Consider the following 16,372-nt stretch of genomic DNA (forward strand, 5'->3'; position numbering starts at 1 on the left):
GATCAGTATCACCTTGTGTGAAGGTAGCAACCGCAGCAGTATCACCTTGTGTTAAGTCAACTGAGGCCTGTTGTTAGTAGATGTATTGCATATTCAAGCAAATTTTGGGCACCATTTATCGTTCATTTTCATTATGGTGCAACTGTGAAGTCACTAAACATCTTAAATGTGGGCACATGTCTATTCACTCTGCACATTACTTACAATCTAGGCGATTTAATACTCACAGTTGTTAATTACATCTCTGTTTTGCAGTGAGTAAGTATTCTCTATCCCAAACGTAATTTGCATGTTTTTCTACTACATTTCAGTAGGAGAAATTGTACCAATATGCAGATTAGACTTCCAGCTCACTTACTCCTGCTTGGTTTTGAATGCATCTAAGCTACTAACCAGGATAGCTGCTTGTTCCAATAGGTGTGTTATGCTCTTTCTTAAGATAGACACAAAGAAAGAGACAAAGGTAAATAGACTGTACATTTAAGTAAATAGCTTACATCTCTATACCTATACAAATACATAAATTCTCAAGTAGTAAACAAATTTTATGTACACTTCTTAAGATTAATTCTGGCTGCAGATTAATGGAATATTTTTGGGCTAATATAATGTCAAACACTTTAAATGATTTACTTGCCAACATGTAGAAGTTATGTTTAATACATTCTGACCCTTTGATAGTTATATTTTTTTGCATTTTCCTCTCATGGCTTTCTGTGAACAAGCTTCGAGAAATCTGTCTTTGTGAGTCAAGAGTAATCCAGTACTGCAGACCTGCAAAGGAAGTTGAGATCAATATTATGGAGCAGTTTGCCTTTACACATTCTTTTTTTCCTAACATATCTTAAATGCACTTTGAATGGTGAATTTAGAAGAGGTTGCATTCCATTTTTGCAGAAATACACAAAAGCAAGCACAGCAGTTTTATAGCATAAAGATTCCAAGCTTAGCACTTATCTACTTACTGGATTCAAATGTATATTCCTTTGACTTTAGTCTGGTCTTAAAACAAATTGTAGCATTTATGCATATTGTTTTTCTTTTATTTATCTGACAATTTTGTTGCTGAATATTGATGCTTTTGGGTGTAAATTGCATGGAAACATTTACTTCAGCCACATCGCGAGACCTAAAAAAAAACCACCACAGAGAAAGTGCTTCGGAAATAACAGCAGGAACTTTTTTTTACTTTGAGAATTAACTTACAAAATATGCAACATTCAATATTAAAATACACATATTTGATGGTCTAGACAAGTAATTAACTATACGCTCTGTATATTCTGCTCTTTGCTTTTGGGTGCCAGGGTTCTAAACCAACAGAAAATTTAGCTGGCAAGATATCTATTTTCCTGTCTCCTGCATCAGGAGAGCAGTAGGTCATGCTCCTTTTGATGCAGCCCAGGATATGGTTGGCTTTTTGGGCTGTGAGTGCACATTGCTGGGTCATGTTGAATTTCTTGTCAGCCAGTACTCCCAAGTTTTTGAACCTGTGCTTGATATTGCTAATAAGATAATATGCAATACAGCATGAAAAAGAAAAAGACCTTGGGTTTTACTTCTTTTAGTTGGTGCTACAAGTGGAATCAGTTTCTATTTTGAATATGGCCTAGTAGAACAAGGTCATACTAGGCTAACAAGATTTCTAAAACATTCCTGTATTTATTACTGTTATCCATTAAGTTCTATACTTTTTCCTCCAGAAACACGTGAAAAGACAAAGATTCACAGCCAGTGAGATGAAACCAGTACCCTCACAACAGTCCAAACAGTAGTGCATGCAAGTAACACAGATCTCCCAATACAAACGGTTATTTTCTGGCCTGACAGCTGCTGTGAGTATCCGTACCAGAAGAGGGCAGCCCCACCAAGGCCTCCAATGGTAACATCAATCAGTCCATCATCATTTAAATCCATTTCTCCATGCACAGACTGGCCGAAAAATTTAACTTTTTCCCCATCTCCACCTGATGCAATACGCTGTGAAAAGCATTAAGAGGTTTATGCAGTGTATATTGAGGAATTTTATAAGAACATTCAAGATGCACTTGTTGGCAGTTTGGTGACTTTTAGATTCTTAAAATATGTTACATTTTCATTATGATACCCCTAAAGCAGTTACCATGGTGATGAAAACACTGTAAATTTTAGGAATTGCCAAATATTTACTCTTCTGGCTGTACAGAACATTTCATAAGGTTTCTATTAAAAACAAGCAAATATATTTTCTAACAGAGTGAAATTCAGTTAAATCAGTGACAGTTTGGAAGTACAGAGCTTTTCAAAAACCAAGCTGTTATGACCAGTCAAGTCATAGTTTGGCAATATTTTGGGAACACATAGGGAAACGGATTTATGTTACAGCAGCTGACAATCTAAAGTTTGATTTCATACCTGCGAATATTTTTTACTGATTGTGTTGCCACTGCCATGATAAATATAAACAGCTCCCCGATGATCATCCTCTAATGGAGAACCTATTACAATGTCATTATATCCATCAAGGTTGAGATCCTTCACTGCAGCAATTGCAGTCCCGAAGCGCGCACCACAAGGCTCATTCTTGAGGACTTTGCAGGTGTCCTGTTTTAGTGGCGAACAGCATGTTTGCTTTACAGGTTCAAGACTCATCTGGTATTCAAACTTTGTCTGTGAAAGAGCAGATTTAAAGTTTGTGGTTTTCCATCAACATTTTAGCAATGCAGGTTTTTAAGAGATCCTGTCTGGAAGACAACTTGATGAATTAAATGAAACAATTACATCCTATTTCTAGTGATTGAGTGCACTATGGAAACTGTGAGTCCGTAAATATAATTCAAATATTCTTTCTGAGAAGCAGGTGGGAAAGACATTCTTGCTCTCTTTCTGCATCTAGGTGCTTCAATGTACTTCTTGAAGTTAGTGGTTTGCAGGAAAGCACAGTATCATAACCATATTTGGTCGTCATTGCAAGTAGACCACTTCATTTTAAGACAGTGTAAAGAGCTTTTCTAAAGGCATTCTCTTAATCTGAGAAGTTAGCCAAGTTTCCGATGAAACACAGATGGCAATACTGTTATTCCAGAATAAAACCCAGCATTTATCTTGTATAGACTGAATTCTGTCCTCAGTAGACGTATACTCCATGGCCTAACTTATGTATCCTTCTGGTCCCATGTGCACACTAGACTAAAACCATATAGACAGTATGCTATGTAACCGATCTTTCAAAGAGATGGGTCCCATGAGTTCCATGTTAAGAGTTCATCAGCAGCAAGCAGTTGCTGCATCTCCTTTATTTGGAGATGGATAAAAGGAAACACAGGAAAAACAAATTTCAAACCTCACATTACTGGAGGACATGGAATTCTTGTTTTCTTGCCAACCCTCTTCACCAGCAATTTGTTGTTAGCAACATGCATGTAGAAACTGGAAGAGTTCCTTGTCAAATAGATCCAGCCTCCTCATGTCATTTTCTTACAATAGCATTTTAGGAGGCCACCATTGCTAGGCCATATTTTGATAATATATATTGTTATAACAATATACAATGGCATCAATTTAAAAGAAGAAAAAAAGAAGAAAAAGTATGTATTGGAAGCAAGACTTATCAAATGAAGAAGCTGTGGTGTAGTTGACATATTCCTCAGTCTAGCTGTGACATGCTTAAAAGCTGTTGGATGTGTTTATCCCTAGGTTGGTAAGCAAGTCACAAGGATACTGGAGCACACTTTTAGGATGGATGAGCCCTACAGTTCCCTAATCTGTGAAAGCAAAAAGAAAATATGATAGAAAACTAATTCTATAAATTTCTGTCTATGCTGTATTGCCGCTTACAGGATGTCTTATCTATGTGTATATATATATATATATACACACACTATATATATGTATATAGTTACGCTGTTATATGTTATATAGTTACATATATATATGCTGTATATAGTTATATGTTACATGCTTGTCTATGCATATAGTGTGTTAGAAAAAAAAATGTGAGAAAACAAGACTTCGAGAAGGAAGTTTTCAAAATCAATCTGTGTAATGCTTTCAATTGACAAAATCGTGTGTCGCTAAATTCAGCAGCTCACCTTCCCCAGCTTAGATGATCGTATATCTTTAAAATAAGGATATGAGACAATAAGGAGCATCCTTACCTTGTTCAGACTATAAACATATACTTTCCCTTGCTCCTCTTTCTCAGTTCCCATATACATAGGAGCTCCAACAAGAAGAAGGTCTGTAAATGAGTCTCTATTGATGTCAACTGTGGTAAGAACACCCCCAAAGTATGATCCAATCTGTGAGAAAATATAAGGTATAAATCAGTCAGTAACATCATGCACCTTGCCTTTTCAGAGACCGGTTCTACAATTGCTTACAACTGTGCCAAATGAAAACCATTCAGCAGGAATCTTCTTTGTCACTTAGAAGATCTTTTTGGTCTGTTTGCTGCTGAAGCTTGTTTTCTGTTTTAGGTTTTGTTGTCAGATTTTTTAATTTGAGAATGGCCCATTCAACTTTCAACTCTCTTTGAGTTTGGAAGGTACAAATGGTGCCTTCTATGTGCTAAGGGGAGTAGCACTTCTCCCCTCAACGGGAAAATTTCCAAGAGCCTTTGACTACTATATAGTCCACTTTCCATTATTTATTATACCAGAGTATCTACCTAACCTTTCCTTCTAATCTTGCTTACAACTCACAGTTTCAAATACTCTCCTGGTGAGGAGTTCTCATTTGAAATCATAGTATCTACTTCTCATGCCATATTCCACTGGTAGTTAATCATGAATACATACTTACCTGTTCTCCATTTAACCTCTGAAGTACTTGTACCTCTCTTCCTTCCATTTTATAAATGATAACTTGGCCAGTGTGATTGTATCGTGGCTGTCCTGCTATGTACAGCACGCCTCCAGGTGTCAGTGCTGAATTCACAGTATATCCTAGGAAGCAGAATTTAAGATGCAGTACACACAAAATGCATATGCATATTAGAAATAACTTCTGATTAATAATTTAAGGGTTATTGTACAACTAGATGTTTAACCCTAAATATTCTAGAGAGTAATAGCAGAGTTTGTCAAAGGGGCTGGATATGCATTTGCCTACAGTCTCAGTCATGAGCACAACTGTTACTGAACCTGTTTGCAGGCTCGGTGAGTCATGTTCATTTTGCCATCCGCACACAGTGTAAGGAATATAATGGTACTGATTAACTCGTGAGTAGCTGATTGACAAGCTACTTTCAAAGAACAGCTGACATCGTTTCACTGTCAAACTAATAGTGTTATCTAGATGTGATTCTGAGGACATTTTGAACCTAGCTCTGTTTAATATTAACAACAATTTATCAACTTGGGTGAAGAAAGACTTAAAAAAATTGTGTATCAATCAAAGTGGTGTCAGGGTTGCAAGTATTATAGAGGACAGGATCTAAATTTAAAACTACTTTACTGAATTTGAGATATGAAAAACCCCTCTAATCACATTCTGCAAAGAAGAAAAATAGAGTGCTTGGGGAAAAAAAAAAAAAAATTATTCTAGTGTTGTCTCTTCATCAGCAAAAATGTGAACTAAAGGAGATAGCAGAGTGAACAGAACCATGAGGTGTAGAAAGCAAGCCCTACAGGAGAGAACAGGACCACCAGTGCTTTTTTGTAGAAAAGGCTGAGAGGAAAACAAAAGCTTGCCAATTGTTAAAAAAAACCATAGTGGTAAATGGTTGTTCTTATCCATTGAGTGACAGAAATTAGCTTAATTTTAAACAAAGATTTAGACTTATTATTGTACACATTTTTTAAAATATCAAGGCATAGAAAAATTTTATAAGAATACTAGACTAATCTGTGAAATCTCTGAACAGATTAGACATGTTTATTAGGGAAAATATAGATATACATAGGTACGTAAGTGTTTGGACTACTTTTTTATTGCAGAAGGAGCAATTTTTTTTTTTTTAAGAACAAGAAAATCATACAGTAGACATGTTTATACATTAGAAATCTTCCCAGACTCCTAGAATCTAAGATATTATTCTGTAAGACACTCTTTCTGAATGAGATTTGGGACAGATCTTGTAGCATTTGTTGAAAAGTGTTATAAGATGTGCTATTTCTCTCACCTAGATAGGCTGCAAGGGGTTCATTTTTTTCTGAATGCCTGTCACGAAAAGTGCCATTAGTTGGCATTGAAATATCACTGTCCTTCACCATGATCACTGTGCCATTCCAGTCATATGCTCCAACTGCTCCAAGCATGATCCAATCCTTATGCAGAGAAAAACAAAAAGCTGTGTGACCTATCTTTAAGACATTCAATGATCATGATGCTTACATTTGGGTAATGCTTCTTGTATACTTGCTTATTTTGCCCTGTTTTTTCTATTATAGTATGGCTACTACAATCATAGTATATCTTGTACTTTTTGTTAAAAATGCACCCAACTTAAAAGGGTCATTCAGGACATTCAGGAAAAGCAGCAGAAAGAAATGCAGCTCCTTTAACTTCATCCCACCATTCCAGGACAAACAGAAAGGCAAAGGGATTTAAAAAGGTAACGAGAGAATACGTTTCCCAAACAAACTTTCAAACTTGAACTCTGTTGAATCTCTGAGTCTTGTATATTATGCAGGAGCCTTTTGCCCATGAGAAATGGTTTGCTGGCCTTTCTTGCCTAAAGGCATGAATGTAACCTTCCAGATAAGACAAACTTCACTGACCTCATGTCTGTCAAGACACCAAGGACTGAAGAGAGGTTCTGAAGTGAGCTTCTGATGACAGCAGGTCATTTGTTTGTGAACTTTAAGAATATGCTCTACCAAACAGATAATCTTATAAATAATCCTCATACTCCCTAACAGGATAATACCTGTTTTTAAGGTATGATACACCATCTGGAACATTATGTGTAATGTAGTGCAGAGAGTAAAAATTAACAGAGAGTACTTCTGCAATAATGTATCTATATTAAATCACACCAAGGTATTTTATTCTTTCTTTTTCCCAGTGGTATGTTGAGCTCTATACAAAGCCATATTGAATATATATGTGAATTTATCTCAGATTTCTTAGCATTTATTCAGTTCCATTCAGTTATTCTCCTTCTGTGCTCCTTTCCACTATCAGTGCATTTTTGTGTCTTTAAAGCTTAACTCTTCCTGTTCTTTTCACCTCATGTTAAATTTTAATTTCATGCATGTACACTGAGTAGATCATCAGTATCAATGGATACTTTTTGATTTTCAAGAATAAATAAAATACTTAGGAAGTGATTTTCTGCTAATACAAATTCCAAAGTTTTTTTGCATCCCAGTTTAATAAATATTTACCCCCTAAGAAATGAGGTAAACAGCAAACAGGACTGTAAAAAGAATTCTGAAACACTCATCCAAATTCATGCCATCACCAACAAAATCTACTTTGTAAAAGAACTTGTATTTTCAAACAGTTTATTTACCTGAGAGTAATGAGCACTGAAACCAGCCTGAGACATCTCCATTTCAAAAGAGGAGGCTTGCTGGTCTGTTGTTGCTATAAAACAGAAAAAAAAAAGTTTCAAAAATAAATTCATTTCAATCTGAAAAAGTATCTGAATAGTGTAATAAATATGCTTATATGGTAGTAAAGGATAGCATAATTAACCAGAATATTTGGTGAACATATTTTGCCATAAATTCTTATAACAAATACAAAAATTAAGATGCGTTAACTGCTACCATTAAGTACAAAGGTTTCCATTTCAAGATCATGTCTCAGAACTAGTCCAACAAATATTTCTAAGTTAAAACCGAACACATTTGACCTCAGGCTGATGGCAAATATATTTGGAATGTTTGATTAATATGGTTAAGCCTTTTTCCACTTGAGCTAAGTGAACAATAAAACAACAGCCATGTAGGCCTGGCCTTGTATTCAAGCAACCAAAAATTTGTAGGCAGCTGGAGAAACTTTAAATGAAAAACACTTGATGTTTGTATGAACTTTCACAAAAATAACATAGGAAAATCTCAGCTGTTCCAGATTCATAAGGCCCAGGAAATGGCTTGGGAACTATAATCCTGAACAGAAAGTTATATGAAAATCTTCCTGATTGTCTTGATGACTTTGAATAAAAAGGTTATCAGCTGATTTAGTACCAGTTTGTGTCTTGTCAGCTACTCATATGTTAGTTATTAAACTCTGATGGGCTGCTTTGCTCCCAGGTACACTGAAGTATCATCAGGAAAGAGAGAGGTCTGCCCCTTCTTCTACTTAAAGCAGTACTCAAGAACACTATATTGCCACTTTAAGTGGCCAAGTAAGGTAACTCTATTCTTCATACCGATTCCTTCTTGAGAGCAAGATGTGGCAACAGGCTGTATGCTACAGGAAGAGTTCATAATTTGCTACCAGCTAAGGGCTGAGACAAACCTCCAATTGTGTGAATGAAAACTGAGGCATAGGGAGCCATGGCTGCATGAATTTCAGGCATCTGAACTATTAAATAACACTGAACTTTTGATAGCAACTAAACCACAGAGGTTGCTTCCTGGGACACAATGTCTTTGCTAATTGCTTCGATTTATAGCCAGTCATAGGAAGGAGACATGATCTCAGACACAAAATGTTTTACACACAAATATGGCCATCATGTTTCACAAGACGTAGCTGCTTTGCAAGGTCTGAAAAAGGCCCTTTTAACCATAAACCTCTTAAGTTTCACATTTGCTAATAAGCAATATTTTCATACAGTAAAGGATGTTCCTTGGTGAGCTGAGAAAGATAGGACTCACAGTCCAAGGCAGAGGACAATGCCAGTACTGTTGGTGTGTGCAGCTTTGAATGCTGCTTAGATAGTGGTCCTCAGTCTAACTTTCCATTGAGTTTCAAACTGCCAAGCATCCTACAAAGGATATTTTGTGTAAAAACATTTGTGCCTGCCTATGGGTTGGTTAAAACATAAAATGCTGTTAAATCCAGAAGTCCATGCCATGAAACACAGAGGCATATTGAAAAGCTTATATGTAAAAATTCACTGGCTGTCAAGTATGGGTTTTCGTTGGATTTCATTTTTCCATTCTTTCTAGGTTTTACTTTGCAATTTTTAAAAGGCCAAAACCAAAAAGAAAACATGAAATCCAAGAAAAAAAATCCAAATGTACTACTATACTAGTACGAGGCTATTTAGATTGAGACTTTAAACAGACTTAGACACAGAATTTAAAAAAATCAAGGTTCCTGTGATCACCATGTTATGCACATAAGTTAATTCAGCTACAGTGTATGGGGTTTAACTAATCTTTTCCACATGGCACACATTCAATAAATTGGATTGTCGCCAGAAGCTGGGTGTAACAGAACTAATCTGCTTTTTCCCCCTGCCACAAAAATACATCCATGGACACAGTCTAGAATAGCAGATCTAGAATAGCTCCTGCAATGCTTTGTGAGGGGACAGGAAACCATGCCAGAAACTGACTTAGCATCTCAACCTTGGAAATTGAGATGGAGTAATCAAGGAGCAACTTGAGTAGCACAAACTTGCTATGGTTTGACAAAAAGCTAAGATTCCATTTTCAATTTCTATTCTGATTCCCTTGCAGCCAGATTACGTGATTTCTAGGACTTTTACAGGTGGAGGAGGCAACATTTCTTGTCTTACATCACAGGTGTCTTTATACAGAAATCTTAGCACATCTCTGAGTTCCTACTGAAAATCTGGAAATCAAGAAGCCTTTTGGGAGTGGTGAAATTCCCTAGCTTGTCTCTTACAGTGTGGATAGCAATAATTTTCCAAATTTTTCATTTCAAATATACAATTTTTGTAACACAAACAAGTCTGTATTAAATAAAAATTGAAAATAAGTAAAATATATAAAGATGCAAATATCCAAACAGTTTATAGTAGGCTTACGTTAAAAAATCAGAATATCCAAGAAGTACATATTTATTACTGCATCTTTTGCAGAAAATGAAAGATGAATTCAAAGAGTACGGCAAAACTGGTTGATACTTGAAGAGGTACAATATGCTTAAAGGACCAAAACACTGAAGGACATGATGATAAAGATTAGTCATCTCAAGAGTGGACTGTCATACAAACAGATAACATTCATACAATTTAAACATTTAAACAATTTAATGTTTGTTTTGCCACCATCAACATAACTGCATTTGTTTGTATATTTTATTAAGCTTCAGAACTTCTTTAATATTAAATGTTTGTAATTTTTTCATATGATTAGAGGAATCAATGACTAAAGTCAATGGAATGATTAGAGGTCATGATATAAAGCATTCCCCTCCACCAGGGATTTCAAGCCAGCACAACTTACTCCACTATTTGGAGGCTAGGTTTTTTTGTGACAGGCAGGCTCTACCTAATGGCTACTGATTGCTAAAAGGGACAAGGTGGATTCTGACAAAGTAAGACCATCTCTTCCACTGGCATCCAGGTGTTGAGAGGGTTGAGCTATGGCATGAAACCTCGACTTTGAGCATATAGATGTCCATAAACTGCCATGCTAGGTTTTACATACTTCCTCAGCTGTCATGACTAGCAGTTGATTAACTTTCTATTCTATATCCTTTGTATTTAATAGGTGTAACTAACATTTTATTTTACTAATGAAAGACAATGATTTTTTTTTTTCACTTTTCTGGAAGTACAAAGCACAAATTGAAGATGAAGTTTTCAATTTCTGTTTGAACATCTGTTTCTCCACTGGAACTAAACAAAGACTTAACAGAAAAGTCCCCTAGTCAATGAACTTTGAAGTACTCCGTGAGTTTACTAAATTCTCCTCAAATTAATTTATTTCACAACTGAGGAAACAAAACCTTCCAGAGAGAAAAAGATAAAAACATATCAACTGGAAGAAATATCTAGTACTAATCTGCTGAAAATAGTAATAGTTGACCAAGCTAAATGATACCCTAAAAAAATAACTAAACATGTCTGATATAGCTCCAATAAAAATGAAAAACAAAACACTTCAAAATACTCTCTCGTATTTGTACTACATCTTGAAATTCAAGCCAACATTATTTTTTATTCCAGCTGTAAACTACACTATTCCAGTTACTTGGAGAGTTGAGATGTTGAAAAAAAAAAAAGTCCAAATTGATGGGTGTCTTCTTTGCATGCCATGAATCCTTTCAGAGATAGCCGAAAGAGCTCTTGAACCAAACAGAGATTTGGAAAGCATTGCTTAATTTGAATGGAGAATGTAAGCAGACATTATGAGAGAATGACTTTGCTGTGCTAAAATCTGAGTGTCATGAATATTTCCAAATGAAAAATACATCTTATCAACTATATACACCAAGTCCATATTAGCTTATATGGCAAAGTAATATCCTGTAACTAGCAACTAACCAAAAAGACAACCTGAAAGTATAGGCAGATGAACATATAATCAGGATATCGTCTGGCAATGTTTTTTTATCTAAGGTATGGGAACTGCATGTTTACCCCAGCAAAACCAGCGATGCTTAGTTACCCTTTTAAGCTATTGTCTCCACAGGCTTTAACCCATCTGAATATATTTTACATCATTATCTATGGTTTTGATGTTAATTGTAAAATATTCTTATGATCAGCATGAAAAAATTACTGCACAACACATTTTATACAGCACAATACATTGCAAAGGCAGATAAAAGCAGATGGTCTTCTATTTGCTTCAGTTATAATGCTGCCATGAAGTAAAATTCTAAATAAGAGCATACCTTCTAGGGCAAATATTCTCTCTCCAAGTGCTTCAACAATAGTTACAAGAGCTAATTCATCTGAAACATTGAAGAAATGCTTTTCTGTAGGCTTACTGGCAATTGACTTTATTTCCTCTACAAATTTCTCAGTACTTAAATTTCCTCTGCTGTAGCTGCCCAGAATCTAAAGAGAATTAAAAATAAAAAAAGTAGTCAAGGAAACATTTTATAACCTGTTTTAACCTCTTTTAAAAAATAGATACCTTTGAGGCAGGTTGTCAGGTAATATTGGGAAATCATATCTAATCTTAATTTGCTCTGTTAAAACCTCCCTTAAATTGATTTCAAATCATTCTTTCGCAATAAGAACACAACTGTATGAGGCTCAGCTGTTTTTCTGAAAATACAATCAATAGCAAACAAAGCAACTGTGTAACATCTGCAATTTTCAACTGTCCTTTTTTCCCTTCTTCACAAAATTCGAATGATTTATTTTACAATTCTATGATTTGTTGAAGCAGGCTTTAATTTAGGAAAAAAACAACACAACAATCCCCAAAACAAAACACAACTGCACTCACTTCTGTATAAATACCACCAGTTCTCCTCACAACTTGGTATATAAGCAACTAATGACAAGTTAATAAGGTACAGAATAATTCTTTGTCGGTGTGCATATTTTTCTTATGAATCCTACATAACAGTTGAGTTCAGTATGAATAACACCATCACACTACAAGACTTTACATCTGATTTTCAGTTTTAACACCACTGCTGCAAAAATTCAGGATGCCTCAGAACAAAATGACTCACTTCTTCAATTCCAAGACCAAGAAGTACTGGTAAGAGGAAAAAGTGCTCTATACACTTAAGTTACCTAGAGGAAAGAAAGAAAAATCCCTCCCATGTTTGGAGCTGGACCGCTGTCCAACTGGACACTAGAGTAATTCAAATTCAGTTCTAAACAGGGCTTTTATTGCTAAAGATTACTCCAGTTTCAAGGAAAATTTTATTTAAAGATATCTAGCTTTAGGAAGGAAATAACTGAAAATCTGTATGCCGCTGGATTCAACTTTTTATTTATGTCTTTCCTTAAATTTAAGACAGTATCTTCTTGAAGTTGCATGGTTCCACACCATTTCATTGTATCAAAGCAATGAAAGACAGGAACAGAGAAGCAACAATCCCAAACATCTTCAAAACTCATGAGAGAAAACAGATTGAGAATAGAATACTCAAATACAGCATGAAGGGTATGTTGGGTTTACACCAAATCATAGAATCGTAGAATAGTCTGATTTGGAAAGGACCTTAAGGTCATCCAATTCCAACCCCCCTGTCATGGGCCAGGATGCCTCACACTAAACCACGTCACCCAAGACTCCGTCTAACCTGGCCTTGAACACTGCCAGGGATGGAGCATTTATCACTTCTTTGGGCAACCCATTCCAGTGCCTCACCACCCTCACAGTAAAGAACTTCTTCATTATATCTAACCTGAGCTTCCCCTGTTTAAGATTCAACCCATTACCCCTTGTCATATCACTTCAATCCCTGATGAAAAGTCATTCTCCAGGACCCCTGTAGGCCCCTTCAGATATCTGAAGGCTGCTATGAGGTCTCCATGCAGCCTTCTCTTCTCCAGGCTAAACAGCTTTGACATGTTCCTCTCATTCAGCTACTAAGTTTGCTCAACATGGAAATGACAACTTCAGAATGCCAGCACACAGGACAGCTGTAATAAACCTAGTTTTTGTTTATGGTTTACATTTGCCTTTTTTCTTTTAAAGTAAGTAAAGCATTCATAGAAATTGCTCAGAAGATTTGAACATTCTGTTCAGTATTGCTCTTAACAAAAAAGATTTGATTTTATAGTGCCCCTCAAACTCTTTCTGCATTTCTTCACACACATACAGACCTGTCATCACCAGGAAGACAGATAGATTGCTTTTTCTTATGTGCTATAAAATCAGAAAGCAAATTTTTAATGTCTTTTTTCTTTTTTTCAGCCTCTTTCTTTTCTTCCTCTCTGAAATGGTTGTATTTCCATAAAGATGCTATGAAATGAACTTTTCAAACAGAAATTATATTTGGAAGATGAAACATACTTTTAAGATTCCGCATTTTCCCATTAAATTTCACTTACAGCAATAGCAAATCTCTGAATGTTTTCATCTTCACAATCATCAATCACTTCTTTTAATCTGTAGTTGTCGTGTGATTCCCCATCAGTCACAATAACCATTACTTTTTGTACTCCTCTTCTTGCGCCGTGAGCCTCAGTAAAAGCCTCTTTTCTAAAGGGAGCATAAAGCGTTTGGGGAAAGGCAATGTCAGCATTTAGCACATGCATCATATTCGCATAGTCAACCATTAACTAAAGCACTCTGTATTGATTAAGGAGCAGGAAAAGGAGATTAATGTTAACCATGAACAAATACAAACAGTTGGAACTTAGAGGACAGTTCACAGCCAAAGAGTTTCCCAATCATTCATTCATTATTCATTTATTTGAGAGTGGAAAATACAGTGTGGAACTGAAAAATGCTTCCCTCCTCCAAAAAATTTCTGGCATCTTAAACCAGCTTTTGGTAGCTTAAAAAAAGACTCAACGAAGATCCCCATCCTAAAACCCACATACCCCCTCACGCCAGACCTATTTCCACCCTATAGCAGCACTTCAGGTGGTCAAAGTATTTACTCAGCTACCAGCACACCTCTTCATATTTACAATAAAACTCATTGTTTGTGGAAGTAGGTTTCAGGTGAGCATTGTCAGGTTGGGATGACTGGCTGAATTCTACGGCTGCAGATGAGCAGACACTGAAGTTTTGGGCAGCTGCTGAGTCCCCAGGCTCTGCAAGGGACCCAAAAAGGCAAGGGTGGATTAGGGCTCTGGAAGAGAAGGAAGGAAGCAGGTCTTCATCTCTTTAGTAAACTACCACAGAACCCTCAGCCTGGCCACATGAGTGAAAGCTGAGATGTCCCACTGAAGATGGCCAAAAGTGGATGCATAGAGAGATGGCAAGAACAGAGGAAGCTTTTCCTGATAGTTCCTGTATATATAAGTGTGCAGCAGTTTGTGGTGCACAGAAACTTTCTGAACCACATGTGGTTTCTGGGTATTTGGCAATTCTCAAGTGGCTCTGTTTTCAGAAACTTTTTCAGACTCCCTCAAGCTTCTACTTGTTTCTAAGGAAATTGTTACGGGTGAATATGTAAGAATTTCACTGGATTTCAGACATCATCTCAACAAAACTTTACTGAGATAATCAGATAATCAAATAGTTTATCAAAAAGGTGCTGCATATTTCACTAAATGGTTGTTTAGAAAGGGCTAATGCAATCTTTTACAGAAGTAAAGCTGTGGTGCCAGAAAAAGCAGTAGAAAACAAAAAAGACACAACACTGTACAGTTTGAAAGTGTTAGAGATTTTGCATTTACTGTCTGTTTTACAAAATTCAGCCTTAATTTTTCTCATAAGGGAAGCATTTCTAAATAATGCTAATGTTACAACAGATCTTCAAACTACCAGTAATCCAGAAGCTTCAAAGACTTCAGATATAAAATTTATTGGCTTTCTGAAAAGTGCTCAAAGCCTGTACTAATCTTAACTTCAGTATGAAGACAATTCAACATTAAAAAGTTTTATTTTTTTTGCATTTTCTCTGAAAACTTTATTTCCTTCATCCTTCTACACATATAGTTCCTACCTGTTCTGTGTGGACATCAAAGATTGTCAGCTCTTTGCTTAGGACTACAACCTTGATCCATGTCTCTTTTCTTTCTCTATTTCCTCCATTCAGAAAACAGCTGCCCTTCCAGGGTGCCTTATACAACTGCTTTAGTTGCCAGACAGGGTCTGTTTATCCACCCTCCTCTTAAATTTTGTTTGCTCAGCTAAAATGAAGTCAGATGTCAGCCACATCATATTTTTAATTCATAAAATCAGAGTTGTCACCATATCTACTTATGTTTGCTTCTGTCATATGCAGGACAACATTTTGTAAGCATACCTTGCTGTATCTATCCCCAGGGCTGTCATAGTTTGTGTACCACCTCGCTGACGTATTCTTGTGGCTGCAGCCATCACATCTTCTGTTGACGAGTATGTATTCAGGAAAAATTCATGGACTACAGTCTGTCCGTACTGAACAACTCCAACCTGAAACACACAGTCCATATTAAAAATCAACTACTCTTAGAGAAAACATCTATATCTCCTGCACTGGGGTATGTTCCTCTGTACCTACAAAAGAATTTAAATCTGTATGTTTTCCTCAGTATGAAACACCTATAAGCGTTTGATAAAGTCTGGCTTGAAAACTGAATCTCATGGAACATTTTGAAGTCTCTAAATTGTTTTATTAAACACAGGAGCAAAGCCAAAAGCAGGCCCACCTCCTTGCTTTTCCTGATTTAAGTAATCCATGCTGCAGCTCTGCTCAACTCTAAGCCAAGGCAGACCAATACCCTAACCACCAGCCACAACTTCTCAAAATAGTTTTCCTTATATCATACAGGGCCATGGTTCACTCACAACTCTCTTCATTCCCTCCAAATATACTATTCCTATAGCTGATAGTTTATTTACCATAAACCTAGCCTAGAAATAGCACTGCAATGACAAATTCAGGCCCTAGGGTGAGAGGAAGATTCAAGTACCCTTCTCTTGATGAAGATATCAGGTCAGTCTAA

At 36.2% G+C, this 16,372-nt stretch overlaps 1 protein-coding gene across 1 annotated transcript in view; it reads right to left on the minus strand.

Annotated features, from left to right (window-relative positions):
* Positions 1 to 16,372, minus strand: part of ITGA1 (integrin subunit alpha 1) — a 65,701-nt gene that overhangs the window by 13,820 nt on the left and 35,509 nt on the right. Inside the window, exons 8-18 of the mRNA XM_057403070.1 lie at positions 15,691 to 15,839; positions 13,820 to 13,970; positions 11,692 to 11,857; positions 7,439 to 7,512; positions 6,104 to 6,248; positions 4,783 to 4,925; positions 4,137 to 4,280; positions 2,395 to 2,649; positions 1,850 to 1,980; positions 966 to 1,129; positions 638 to 774 (exon numbers count right to left, since the gene is read on the minus strand). Of these exons, the coding sequence (XP_057259053.1) occupies positions 638 to 774; positions 966 to 1,129; positions 1,850 to 1,980; positions 2,395 to 2,649; positions 4,137 to 4,280; positions 4,783 to 4,925; positions 6,104 to 6,248; positions 7,439 to 7,512; positions 11,692 to 11,857; positions 13,820 to 13,970; positions 15,691 to 15,839 (1,659 nt within the window). The remainder of the gene's footprint in view (positions 1 to 637; positions 775 to 965; positions 1,130 to 1,849; positions 1,981 to 2,394; positions 2,650 to 4,136; positions 4,281 to 4,782; positions 4,926 to 6,103; positions 6,249 to 7,438; positions 7,513 to 11,691; positions 11,858 to 13,819; positions 13,971 to 15,690; positions 15,840 to 16,372) is intronic.

This window comes from Pezoporus wallicus, unplaced genomic scaffold, assembly GCF_028554395.1.
Source record: "Pezoporus wallicus isolate ANWC-B61680 ecotype Strahan unplaced genomic scaffold, APGP_CSIRO_Pwel_v1 contig_2997, whole genome shotgun sequence".
NCBI lineage: Eukaryota > Metazoa > Chordata > Aves > Psittaciformes > Psittacidae > Pezoporus > Pezoporus wallicus.